The 14,561-nt window shown below is 39.8% G+C and overlaps 1 protein-coding gene across 2 annotated transcripts in view; it reads right to left on the reverse strand.

The window, feature by feature from the left end:
- Nucleotides 1–14,561, reverse strand: part of LOC126413333 (transmembrane protein 131) — a 374,881-nt gene that overhangs the window by 14,975 nt on the left and 345,345 nt on the right. The window contains exon 24 of one of the 2 annotated variants that reach the window (XM_050083243.1): nt 9,411–9,736. In XM_050083243.1, the coding sequence (XP_049939200.1) occupies nt 9,411–9,736 (326 nt within the window). The remainder of the gene's footprint in view (nt 1–9,410; nt 9,737–14,561) is intronic. The other variant, XM_050083244.1, reaches the window with a different exon arrangement.

Below are 14,561 nucleotides of genomic sequence, written 5' to 3' on the forward strand. Positions count from 1 at the left end.
GGTTTTCAGGCGTTTCCTAGCTCCCCTTGGACCGAATGGCCGGGTGCGGGTGGCACAGCCTCGCCTGTTGTTAGGCTCCCCACCTCGTCGCATACGTCAACATGGGGTCCTCTCCACGGCGGGCGGAAGCCTTATAACACAACCGTACGCCGATTTGCGGGGGAGGAATGTGGTGTCACCGCCAGACACCACACTTGCTAGGTGGTAGCCTTTAAATTGGCCGCGGTCCGTTAGTATACGTCGGACCCGCGTGTCGCCACTGTCAGTGATAGCAGACCGAGCGCCACCACACGGCAGGTCTAGAGAGACTTACTAGCACTCGCCCCAGTTGTACAGCCGACGTTCATAGCAATGGTTCACTGACAAATACGCTCTCATTTGCCGAGACGATAGTTAGCATAGCCTTCAGCTACATTTGCTACGACCTAGCAAGGCGCCATATTCAATTGCTAATTAATATTAAGAAGCATGTATCATCAAGAGCGATGTTCTACAATTATGGATTAAAGTTAAGTATTCCAGAAGCTACGTACTTTTCTTTATAGCATTCATTACGTATCCTGTTTCAGACCTCACGCCTGCCTGTGTGAGTTTAAGCGCGTGCCTTTTGGCTTCCTCTCATTGTCTAGACACAACAATTCCTAAATAATCTAAAAGTTTCTGGGTGCAGGTATGATACTGTATAATTTAAAGTGATTGAAGAAATACAAGTTGTAAGTTTTGTATATAAACAAAAAGTAAATGTTGAGATTAGTGTATTGTGACTTTCGCACGTCAGAGTAACTTTTGGAGTCAGTTGGCGAATTTCGACTCTAGATTCAACAATAGTGATAAGCATTGGTTTACTGGAAGGGCAATCAAACTGGAGTACATGGAAATACAAAGAAAATGTCAGTCTACTTGGTATGCTTGGAGCGTTTGGCATTGTTGAAGGTAGGTTAGTTAAACCTTTACAACCTGCAGAAGGTGCTACTGCTCAAGTAAAAGAGGCATATAAGAACATATTAAATAATTATCTTAAGGCTGACAGCAATGCTTTAATTGTATCAACCATGGCTATGACAGAGGAAACATTGCAGAAAATAATGTGCCTTAATACATCCTGAGAAGTATGGGTAGAATTGCATAAATTATTTGACAATATTTCTGAAAATAAAAGTTTATGACCTCTGTTTACAATTTTTTGGATTTGTGAAACATTCTAATGAAAACATAACAACTAATGTGTCAAATGAGAAAAATGTATGGAATGATTTGAAGTAAGAAGTGGCCAAAGATGTTGAAAATCACCCAGAATTACCCAATTTATATTTAATTTGTATAATTTTAGGTCCACTACAAGATGAGTATTTTTCATTAAAATAAAGCTGAATGCTTATGTCAAAAACTGATAGGACTGTTGATAACTTGACAATTCAACTTTGTGGACATGAGAAAGCTTTGCCAAGTAAAGGAGGAGGTTCCACGTCTCAAGAGGCACTTTTAAGTAATTCACCAAAACAACGCTCTAAATACCCTCAGAGGAAAATGAAAATTGTCTATCATTACTGTAAGAAGGCATATCATGTGATCAAGAAATTTTGAAAGTGGATTGCAGATGTTCGAGCACAAAAGCCTCAGAAAAGTGATGTGTTGGAAGCTGTTAAAACAACAAATATGAACATGATTCTGTTTGCTGAAACGTCTGTTGTTATGTCATCTCAGTGTGATACTGGTGGCTTGTTTGTAGATAATGGTGCAACAAGTCATATCACATAGTAACATCAGTGGATGGTTATACTGTTGGAGCTGCTGGCAAGGGGACCACAGATATAGTAGCAGCAGTAAATGGAAAATGGCACAAAATTCCTTTGAGTGATGTGTGATATGTAACAAAAATTAAAAAGAATCTATTTTCTGTCTTAGTGGCACAAGATAAAAATCCAAAAAGTACATTTTTATACACAACAGAAATTTTCAAATTGGTGAAGTCAAAAAACTAGTTGGCAAATGTGACCATTATGGAGGACTAGGTACCTTAATGATGTGAAGCATTAAACCTCCTACTCCTGCTGAAGTAAACGAAATCGGATGAGAAAACTTACTACAATTGTATAATGAAAGATTTGGACATCAAAATAAACATGTTGATCTCCAGCATCTTGGGATTGGATTATGACCCCTGTGAAGGCAATATTTACAGTAGAGCACATTGGCTTCCATTTGGCAGCCAGAAGAGAGCTTCTGAACTGGGAGAGTTGACTCATATAGATGTCTCCATTCCTTTTCAAAACTGTCAACTCTGGGTGTTGCTACTTTGTTTCAGCTAAAGATGATTTCAGTAAATTTCGAGCTGTTTACTTTATCAAGGAAGAAAATAGAAGTTCCTAATAAACTAGGGCAATTTATAACTTAAGCAAAGACTGCTGGACATACAATCAAAAAAAATCTTACGCAATAATGGAGGAGAGTTCAACAATAAGCAGACAAGGGACATTCTACAGGAGGAGGGAATAATCCAACATTTCACTATGCTATACACTCCATAGCGAAATGAAAGAAAAAACCAAATTCTTCTTGCAACAGCCAGGGCTATGATGCATGCTCATGGAAACATTCCTACATCATTTTGGGCTAAAATGATAATTTTTGCAGCATACACCCTGAATCGAACGGGGCCTTCCAGTATTCTAGGGCTGTCTCCATACAAAATATGGTATCAAAAGAAGCCTGGAATGAGCATCTACATATATTACGGTCTAAATGTTATGTTCACATTCCAAAACAATTTAAGGTGAAAATGTATCAAAACAGTAAAAGGGCTAATTGACTATGGGCATGATGATGGTTATCAGATTTGGCATGAAGAAAATCACAAGCTAATGAGATCAGGGAAGTTACTTTTGAAAAGTAAATTACGCAAAAGGAAAGTCCAGTAATTCCTGTGGATCTTGATCTCCTTCATCAGAAGTCACAAGACCCATCAGACAAAACTGAGAGCAAAGTGAAATCTAGTTTTCCAAGAGAAAATGAGTTCTACAGTTGCGATAATTTACAGGATGAAACTGAAGAGAAATTAGAACAATCTCAAGATGAAATAATTAGTTTGCAACTGTGTGAACATTTAACGCTAAAATGTCCAAAAAGATTATAAGACTATGTAATGCAGTTAATGACCTATGAGGAACCAAAAATCTCATTGTGATGCCATGAATTCGAGTCAACGACATGATTGGAAAGCAGCAATAGATCAAGAAATGGTGGCACATCAAGAAAATGGAACATGAACTTTGAAAGATTTACCTCCTGGCAAAAGGGCAATTCCACTTAAGTGGTTCTACAAACTGAAGACATATGCTGATGGATTGGATGACAGATTCAAAAGCAAGATTGGTCATCAAAGGTTTTCTCAAAACAGAGGGACTGATTATGAACAAACTTTCAGCCCTAGGGTGAAGATGTTGTCTATACAAACATTACTCAGTGTTGCAGCCCAACAGAATATGAACACTGCAGAAATAGATGTGACTAGTGCTTCCTCTATGGTGACGTGAAGGAAACAGCCGGAAGATTATAATAATGGATCTAGAAAAGTATGTTGATTAATAGAAAGCTTATACATCCAGAAACAGGCATCCTGTTGTTGTAATGGGAGATCCACTAATTACATCATGGAATTAGGATTTAAGAGAAGTGAAGTTCATACATCCCATTTTATGAGACATAAAAGTTCTTACATGACTTTTTTCATATGCTGTATTGATGACAGACTGTTGTGGCAACAATGGTAGTGAATTTAAAGAATTTATTGAAGCCCTTGCAAGAGGATTCAAAATAAAATCAAACCTGGCATCATATTTCTTTGGATCGGAAATTGAGAGAAAAGAAGATGGATCCATTCAAATCAGTAAGATGTGCTACAGCAAGAAGGTTTTGGAGCACTTTGGCATGAGTGATTGTAGAGTTATTACAACTCCAATTATCAAGGACGATGCCATGGAAGAGAACCTTATCGACACTCAATATCCATGTAGGCGAGCAGTTGGATCCTTGATGTACTTGATGTGTGGGACAAGACCAGACATAGCATATGCTGTAGGAGTAGTATATAGAAGTCAGGAAACTCTGACAGTGTGTGATGTAATAAAGGTAAAAAGAATCTTTTGCTATTAAATAATGCTTAGGTAAAAGATACATTTGACTGGATGATAAATTAAAAAAGCAGTGAAGACAAAAGCATTCTTGACTGTTATAGCGATGCCAATCATGGAGATGATTTAGAGAATGGATGATACACTTCAGGTGTTCTTTGCTTGTAATCTGGTGCACCTGTCAGCTGGACAAGTAAGCAACAAACTTCAGTTGCAGTCTCTACTACAGAAGCTGAAGTTACAGCAGCTAGTGAAGCAGCATGAGGAATTGTTTGGATCAAGAGACTTTTAACTGAACTTTGACAACTAAAGGATTTGAAACCTTGCCTACGAGTGGACAGAATCGCAAATTTCACTTTTTTTCAAGAGCAAAAGCAGAAAATCAGCTTGTGGATTTATCAAGAAAATCATTATTTGCTGTTCGACAATGACAGTTGTGCAATTATGTATGTGTGTGTGTGTGTGTGTGTGTGTGTGTGTGTGTGTGTGTGAGTGTGTGTGTGTGTGTACTCTTCGCTGCAATGGAAATGATTTTTATCGTTGTTAAGTGTTAAAGTATAGACGTTCAATAACCCACTGTTTTTGAACAAATAAAAACTTGTTATTCCTAAATAATCAAACAAATTACACCAAATAACTGCCATCTGGATTTGAATTGACACCCCCATAGCTGTCATTCAGTCTCCAACAGCCAAATCTATATTAAATTTTTCTTTACATTCCACCAGGTTCCTAAGTTAGGTGATATTTACTTGTCTGATGCTTGGTGTCATATTCAATTTCAACCACTTGTCTGGTGAGCAGTAGTGTAATGTAGGAAGCCTACAGTTTAGACTTTCTAATGAAAGACAATTCACCACTGTTTATCAATATTAAAGACTGGTAAAATGAGTTTTGCTGAATACAAATTTATTATAGGTTGGACAAAAAAATTGAGGCTGTATCCTGCGAGTGTTTGTGATGGAAGCAAGGGACAGTATGCAGCCGCTGGATGCATCAGTCAACATGCTTAGGTAACAGATAATTTGACTACGTGATAAATTACAAGAAAGGAATCATCATTTATGCAAATGTTGTTCACGTGGAATAAAAGTTTTTAATTTTATATTACACTACTGAATTGTTTCAGCATTTGTCAACAAATTCATTCAAAAACTGTCACACACACACACACACACACACACACACACACACACACACACACACACACACACATAAACTGGCTGCAGCATCATAACATTAAAACAGTAAAGGCCATACATGATTTATTTGTATAGTTTCCACGTGTTTTGCCTGAGTTCTATTGACAACCTAATGTTTGAGGGACCTGCCCCTCCTTTCCAATTTTCCCTAATCATATGTATCTACCAGCAATATGTGGAATTTCATCTCACGAAGGTAAGTACTCACCATCCACTCTTGTCTTCCTCTGTAGAATACAATGAATGAACAGATGATTGAATGAGCGAATTTATGAGAGAACAAAGTGGATGAATATTATGCGCAAGTTATCAAGCAACAAATCCCAGATGTATTCAATGTGTGATATCTTAAGAAAACTCGTAGATGAGACATGAAGTGATACATCTCATCTGCCCTATTAGAATAGATTTCTGAGACAGTGTTGATCGAAGGATATCGCTTCGAGAACTAAAAGTTTTTGGTTGTAGCAGCTGTGTGTAATAGTTTTTGGAAACTGAGATATGGCTGTTGTTGTTGTTGTTGTTGTTGTTGTTGTTGTCTTCAGTCCTGAGACTGGTTTGATGCAGCTCTCCATGCTACTCTATCCTGTGCAAGCTTCTTCATCTCCCAGTACTTACTGCAACCTACATCCTTCTGAATCTGCTTAGTGTATTCATCTCTTGGTCTCCCTCTATGATTTTTACCCTCCACGCTGCCCTCCAATGCTAAATTGGTGACCCCTTGATGCCTCAGAACATGTCCTACCAACCGGTCCCTTCTTCTTGTCAAGTTGTGCAACAAACTCCTCTTCTCCCCAATTCTATTCAATACCTCCTCATTAGTTATGTGATCTATCCATCTAATCTTCAGCATTCTTCTGTAGCACCACATTTCGAAAGCTTCTATTCTCTTCTTGTCTAAACTATTTAACGCCCATGTTTCACTTCCATACATGGCTACACTCCATACAAATACTTTCAGAAACGACTTCCTAACACTTAAATCTATACTCGATGTTAACAAATTTCTCTTCTTCAAAAATGCTTTCCTTGCCATTGCCAGTCTACATTTTATATCTTCTCTACTTCGACCATCATCAGTTATTTTGCTCCCCAAATAGCAAAACTCCTTTCCTACTTTAAGTGTCTCATTTCCTAATCTAATTCCCTCAGCATCACCCGACTTAATTCGACTACATTCCATGATCCTCGTTTTGCTTGTTGATGTTCATCTTATATCCTCCTTTCAAGACACTGTCCATTCTGTTCAACTGCTCTTCCAAGTGCTTTGCTGTCTCTGACAGAATTACAATGTCATCGGCGAACCTCAGCGTTTTTATTTCTTCTCCATGGACTTTAATACCTACTCCGAATTTTTTTTTTGTTTCCTTTACTGCTTGCTCAATATACAGATTGAATAACATCGGAGACAGGCTACAACCCTGTCTCACTCCCTTCCCAACCACTGCTTCCCTTTCAAGCCCCTCGACTCTTATAACTACCGTCAGGTTTCTGTACAAATTGTAAATAGCCTTTCGCTCCTTGTATTTTACCCCTGCCACCTGCAGAATTTGAAAGAGAGTATTCCAGTTAACATTGTCAAAACCTTTCTTGCCTCACGTGTTCCAACATTTCTACGGAATCCAAACTGATCTTCGCCGAGGTCGGCTTCTACGAGTTTTTCCATTCGTCTGTAAATAATTCGTGTTAGTATTTTGCAGCTGTGACTTATTAAACTGATAGTTCGGTAATTTTCACATCTGTCAACACCTGCTTTCTTTGGGATTGGAACTATTATATTCTTTTTGAAGTCTGAGGGTATTTGGCCTGTCTCATACATCTTGCTCACCAGATGGTACAGTTTTGTCAGGACTGGCTCTCCCAAGGCCATCAGCAGTTCCAATGGAATGTTGTCTACTCCCGGGGCCTTGTTTCAACTCAGGTCTTTCAGTGCTCTGTCAAACTCTTCACGCAGTATCGTATCTCCCATTTCATCTTCATCTACATCCTCTTCGATTTCCACAATATTGTCCTCAAGTACATCGCCCTTGTATAGACCCTCTATATACTCCTTCCACCTTTCTGCTTTCCCTTCTTTGCTTAGAACTGGGTTTCCATCTGAGCTCTTGATATTCATACAAGTGGCTCCTTTTCTCCGAAGGTCTCTTTAATTTTCCTGTAGGCAGTATTTATCTTACCCCTAGTGGGATAAGCCTCTACATCCTTACATTTGTCCTCTATCGATCCCTGCTTAGCCATTTTGCACTTCCTGTCGATCGCATTTTTGAGACGTTTGTATTCCTTTTTGCCTGCTTCATTAACTGCATTTTTATATTTTCTCCTTTCATCAATTAAATTCAATATTTCTTCTGTTACCCAAGGATTTCTACTAGCCCTCGTCTTTTTACCTACTTGTTCCTCTGCTGCCTTCACTACTTCATCCCTCAGAGCTACCCATTCTTCTTCTACTGTATTTCTTTCCCCCATTCCTGTCAATTGTTCCCTTATGCTCTCTCTGAAACTCTGTACAACCTCTGGTTTAGTCAGTTTATCCAGGTCCCATCTCCTTAAATTCCCACCTTTTTGCAGTTTCTTCAGTTTTAATTTACAGTTCATAACCAATAGATTGTGGTCAGAGTTCACATTTGCCCCTGGAAATGTCTTACAATTTAAAACCTGGTTCCTAAATCTCTGTCTTACCATTATATAATCTATCTGATACCTTCTAGTATGTCCAGGATTCTTCCACGTATGATTCTTGAACCAAGTGTTAGCTATGATTAAGTTATGCTCTGAGCAAAATTCTACCAGACGGCTTCGTCTTTCATTTCTCTCCCCCAATCCATGTTCACCCACTATGTTTCCTTCTCTCGAATTCCAGTCACCCATGACTATAAAATTTTCGTCTCCCTTCACTACCCGAATAATTTCTTTTATCTCATCATACATTTCATCAATTTCTTCATCATCTGCAGGGCTAGTTGGCATATAAACTTGTACTACTGTAGTAGGTGTGGGCTTCGTGTCTATCTTGGCCACAATAATGCGTTCACTATGCTGTTTGTAGTAGCTTACCCGCACTCTTATTTTTTTATTCATTATTAAACCTACTCCTGCATTACCCCTATTTGATTTTGTATTTATAACCCTGTATTCACCTGACCAAAATTCTTGTTCCTCCTGCCACCGAACTTCACTAATTCCCACTATATCTAACTTCAACCTATCCATTTCCCTTTTTAAATTTTCTAACCTACCTGCCCGATTAAGGGATCTGACATTCCACACTCCGATCCATAGAACGCCAGTTTTCTTTCTCCTGATAAAGACGTCCTCTTGAGTAGTCCCCGCCCGGAGATCCAAATGGGGAACTATTTTACCTCCAGAATATTTTACCCAAGAGGACACCACCATCATCATTTAACCATACAGTAAAGCTGCATGCCCTCGAGAAAAATTACGGCTGTAGTTTCCCCTTGCTTTCAGCCATTCTCAGTACCAGCACAGCAAGGCCGTTTTGGTTAGTGTTGCAAGGTCAGATCAGTCAATCATCCAGACTGTTGCCCCTGCAACTACTGAAAAGGCCGCTGCCCCTCTTCAGGAACCACACGTTTGTCTGGCCTCTCAACAGATACCCCTCCGTTGTGGTTGCACCTACGGTACGGCCATCTGTATCGCTGATGCATGCAAGCCTCCCCACCAACAGCAAGGTCCATGGTTCATGGGGGTAGGGAGATATGGCTAATGTTCATTATAACATCATAGAATACCACAGTGGATACCTATCTGGTACAATGCTGATCAATGTACAGGTAGGAATAATTCTCAAGCTTCAATAATTCAAATGTGCTCACTCTTCACTGCATCTCCGAAATGATATGACATACTGGAAAGGATGCTGACAGCCAGTTGAGCACTAGTAATGTTGATTCATCCCTTGGTTACCATTGTAGTTGAAGAATCATCTCTAATTTGTTGCTGAGGTTTCACTGCATATGCTATACGTACACACACACACACACACACACACACACACACACACACAGGTATGTTCATATGTTAAACAGGCATGAGAATATGAGAATGTAATAAATCTTACATCAAGATCGCCAGAAGATGGTGGCTCATCCTCAATAGTGCCGTCTGTGCTGCCCTGTGTATGTACAGGTGCTACTGGAGGGAGGATGGGTGCTGGAGTAGTCAGTGGTGGAGCAACTGGGCCAGGGCCAGTTGACCATGCTGATGATGACCATACAGAGCCAATACAAAGTGAGTTACTTGGTCCCCACGGTGAATATGACTGATCTGTTTTGTTCTTTGCTGTCACAGAAACATCAGAAAACAGAGAATCATTGTGGCTTTCCAATGGCTGTGGTGGTGTATAAAGTGGCTTCCATAATGCATCCATCATCGGCCAAGAGTCTGCTGCAACAACAAAAAAATACAATAATGAAAATATATCAGCAACAATGACATCTAAGCTAGGCACATAATCTCAAAAAAGTGTTTCAACTGCATGTGATGCAAAAGTTTTACTATTAAACCTCTAAATACCTTTACAACCAATTCCCTACAACACATAATTGTTGTTAATAAAGAATAGGGTGCTACTTTACAAATTATGCTCGGGATATAACAGTCAGGCCCATTGTAACTAAGAAGCATGAGAACACCATCAACACACTATCCACAAATAAAGAGCACTGCAGGAGACTCCTTCCATGAAAATTATTAGCAGTTATAGTAAAGAAAGTAATGCTTGTAACATTTCACTGAAGGACATCATACCTTATACAAATCTGTCAGGAAGAACTTAAGTAACTATGGAAGCCCCAACTATGGTGTACTAGAATATGGTGCATCCAAGTAATGTCATATGCTTTTCGTATATTTAAAAGGCAATATGCCTATTAAATGCTGTCTGCATTGGAAAGTCTGTTGAACAGCCACTTCCATTAAGTTGTGAACATTAAATTGGTATTTTCAATACCTGCACTTGGAATGATTAAGGAGCTTCGTAGTCTTTAGGATCAGTTGACAGCTGACCTGTCACTCCAAAGTCTTTTTATGTAGCTCATTAAAGCAATGCTTCTGGAATTGCTGCAGTACAATTGGGTGCACCCTGTTTTGAGGATGGAGATCAAAAATGTTTAACTCTATGGGAGGAAATTATCACGCCAACCTACTGAACTGAAATTACTATGAGAATTTCCTTTGACTTGGTTCACAGTTATTGCAGGACATTGTGTTGGAGTTACCCACAGCCAGGCACCATATCAGGAGCTTCAGCCATAAGAGATTCCAGTTCTCACGTAGAGATAGAGCCATTATATGACTTAGAACCCTCTCTAATGTCTTAAGGTAGTCGTCAAATGTTGGATCCTGGCTTTCAGTGGCAGTAGCCAATACAAAGTGTGGTGGAATTGTCTGGGCAATATCCGCTGGTGATCTTTTGGGAATATGGTCATTTCAGAATCAGTTCCATAGGTGGTTGACTGCATTTACCAAAAATTTTCCTGATAGCTTCCTAGACTCATGCAGTCTAAGTTGAAGCAGTTGTTGGAGTTCAGGAACAGTTGCCATGGCTTTTTGTTGTTCTCTTTCATAAGGTGGCAAGCTTTGGCCATTATGGCCTAGAAGGCTGCAAAGTTTTCTGGTGTTGGTCGGGGTTTAGACCATTGTAGGACTACATACCTGACCCTGCTCTACCAGAGTATGGTTTCCATCTTGCCAGTTTCCTTATTAGACTCTGTTCTGCTTGGTAGATGGATCAAGACTGTGCAGTGATCAATGGATTGAAGGTCGTCACAAACTTTCCATTGAAGAAAATCTGGATGGACTGACGAGCATAATAATTTGTCTATTGGTCAGGGCCACTTTGTAGCAGTGGTGAAGCATATTTCATCAATAGTGTTACGATACACAGTTCCTTGTGCATGATGATGATCTCAGCAACTCAACACATGCATCAAGTAAAGGACAAGCTCCATAGCACAATGAGTGCACTGAAGTCTGCAGTAGGTAAAATAGTTGGTGGAGTTCATTGACGTAGACACGTGGGGACAATGAAGGGACCCAACCCCCCTCCCCCCACAGCCAATAAGCTTTTTTGGTGTGTAAAGTCACTAATGTTGAAATATGGCAATTAGTTTAATGAAAATGTGATTAAATTTGCCTGTTGAACACTTACAGTATCCGTTGTATTGCAAAGTTTGGCAGCAGCAAAAAGTGGCATATGTATAAAAGTTGTTGATGCTAAGTTGAGGTCACGATTAGAAGACACTCACATCAGCATCTCGGGCAGTGATGTCGCATTCTGGCCTGAGATGGTGGAGTCGGCAGTCATGTGTCCGTGAGGAACCTTTTACTGCTTGTGTAGTCTTTCCATTTTACATACTTTTTGGCAGTCATATTAAGTTGTATTCAGGTGTGAATAAGTATGTTAACTTAGAAGCTCTGAAGCTCAGTAATGGATAATTATATCAAAAAAAGTTTCAAGGTTCCCCGAGAACATCATCTTCAGAACATATGGTAAATATTTCGGCAGTTCATCTCAAATAGAAATTATAATAGTGGCTGTAACCACAATTGGTATTTTTTGTAAACAAAAATCATTGTTTTTTTGTGTATCTTGATAATGGATACAGATTTTCGATAGCAGGAAAACAGCATTTGTACATGATTGTCTATGGAACGTGCAGTTAAAATCTGAGCTATTTGCTATTGTTTGTTATGTAGATAATTGTGACTCATAGTGCAAAAACAGCTAAAATGGTATTTGCTGTTTTCTGCATTAAGTACAGCAATTCTGAACATCTGGATCTAGGTAAAAGATAACAATATTGCAAAAATTTCAACGATCCACGAGAATAACATTTTAAGAACATTTGGTAAATACTTTGTCGCTGTGCCATCAACAGAAATTATAGGAGGGGCCATCCCTACAACTGCAATTTTTCTCACAAACAAACAGTGCTTTATAAGGCACCTAATGCCTATCTAGATCACATCTAACACTCAATTTGCCTGGCCTGGAGCTTGATCAAATATTGACCCTGTACCGCAGGACAGCTACAGTATGCCCCTTCTTCCGATAAGTATACAAGTGTCGTTAGGCCATGGTGGTTATGGGGTTATGTGTTATCCCTTAAAAAAACCATACTTGTAAATACCTGCTTGTAACGTCCTTTTAAATGACTTAGAAACTAACAGCAATGCTCCAGAAGACAGACCCTATAGGGTAAAAACATTTTAAGAATGGAAATGTGACTTTACAGGCCTTTTAAAATATAGAATAATGTTTGCAAGCAAATGGAAAATGTTTCATTACTCACTTAATTATCATGGGCAATCAACAAGTTTCTGTTTGAAGACTGTACACAGTCCAGAATTGGTATGCCAATCAGGCAAAATCACCTTAAGCACTGAAGCAACATCCCACCGATGCACCAGGTTAAAGACACCCATGTGGTAAGTCACCATGTCATGCTGCATGAAGAAGTCCATAAATGCCTGCTGTACATCCCCATCCAACATGAATCGTCAACCTGTCGGAGCCTTTTTTAAGGACTGAAGGCTGATAACTGATGGAGAGATCAGGACTACAGGGCATGTGCTTGAGTGTCTCCTGCTTGAGTTGGTGCTGTTTGTAATGGATGAGGCTGGCCTCCCAGATTGACTGGCATCTTATGTCGAGTTGCAGCCAGCATGGAAATTTGTGCACCATTAAATAATGATGGTTTTCAAAAGACATGGATGTTGTTCTTTCTCCGATGGGTGTCTACCGGTGTTTGTCCTTCGGGGGCCAAGAAAAGAATACCGGGACGCTGGTCCTTTTTGGACGCATTCCGTAATAATGTAACCATAGTTTAAGGTCTTGCATTTACTGCACGCACATCGGAAAGACACAAATGCCACACTAATCCCACCTACATCTCGTGCTTGTGTACCGGTATCGGAGTCATAGTATGTTGCATATACTCTGCAGCAACGCCCTCAAACAGAAACTTTTTGGTCGTCCTTTACACACGGACATAATTAATATGCCCACAGGACCTGCTGTGTGGGAGAAGAGGGGAGGCCACAAAGCTGTTCTATTTATCATACCTATATACGAATGTATAATTTTGCTTTCGATTAATACTTCATTTTGGCAATAGTTTGAAAGGGCTGCCGAACCTTTCCCTCAAATGCAACATCTACAAATTATGCCAAAAAGCATGCAGTTTCGAGGGTATTTTCATATCATGACCACCTAGATAAAAAGCAAAATTTGATAACATGATCAAGTAAACTGATAACAGTTGAATATGGCAAAATCACATAAACGCAGTACAGTGGACGTTATTTTTCAGCCATAAGCCAATAGTATTATAGCTTGTTCTACTTTTTTGTGTGACCTCAGTGGAGAGCAGGGGTATGGTATGCACTATGGCGTGTTGTGGTGAGAGAAATGTTGGGGATTGAAATCCCCCACAGTGCTGAAGTCATTTACAGCTCACACTGAAATCTGACCACTTGCTGTGATGGAAATGATGCAAGGAAATAGCAAGGTCTCGTGAAAGCAAGTTACAGCTACATTCATGTTCACATGTAGTACTTATTTGTAGCTATCTTGCACTGAAGTCTGACCATTTGCTGGGATGGAAATGACGCTAGGATGCAGCAAGGACTAGTGACAGTGCATTACAGTGACGTTCATGTACACATGTGGTACTTATTTGTAGTTATGAACGTGAAATGAAATTAAATAAATGCCACAGCACAATGTAAATAGTTCACTGTGTCATGACTAATCCAGTGCCACTTAATGTCAGCTCATGTAGACTGGCAAGCACCATGGCAAGTGTCATCAAAACTTTCAAATTCTACTGATGAATACCAACCAATACAAGGGGGCACTGCTTCAAGAAACATTGGACAAGTTATATATCTTTTCCTTCCCCACCCTCGTTTTCCACCTACCCTCTATCCCTCTTACAGCTTCCCACCTGCCTCTTGCATCTCCCCCTCCTATCTCTGTTCATCTCCTCCCCCACTCTTTGACCATTTCCTCCTTCCCCCTCTCTCTCTGTACATCTGTCTCCTGCTCCTCCTGTCTCTGTCTGTCCCATCCTCACCCCTTTCTATGTCCATCTCCTCTATCCCACTCACCCCACCTCCCAATCTCTGCTGATACTACCCACCCAACACACCTCTGGTGCAGGACAGCCTGCATTTTAGGGGTTGGAGAACTGTTTCTTGCTCCTGA

This window comes from Schistocerca serialis, chromosome 7 (genome assembly GCF_023864345.2).
Source record: "Schistocerca serialis cubense isolate TAMUIC-IGC-003099 chromosome 7, iqSchSeri2.2, whole genome shotgun sequence".
Taxonomy (NCBI): Eukaryota; Metazoa; Arthropoda; class Insecta; order Orthoptera; family Acrididae; genus Schistocerca; species Schistocerca serialis.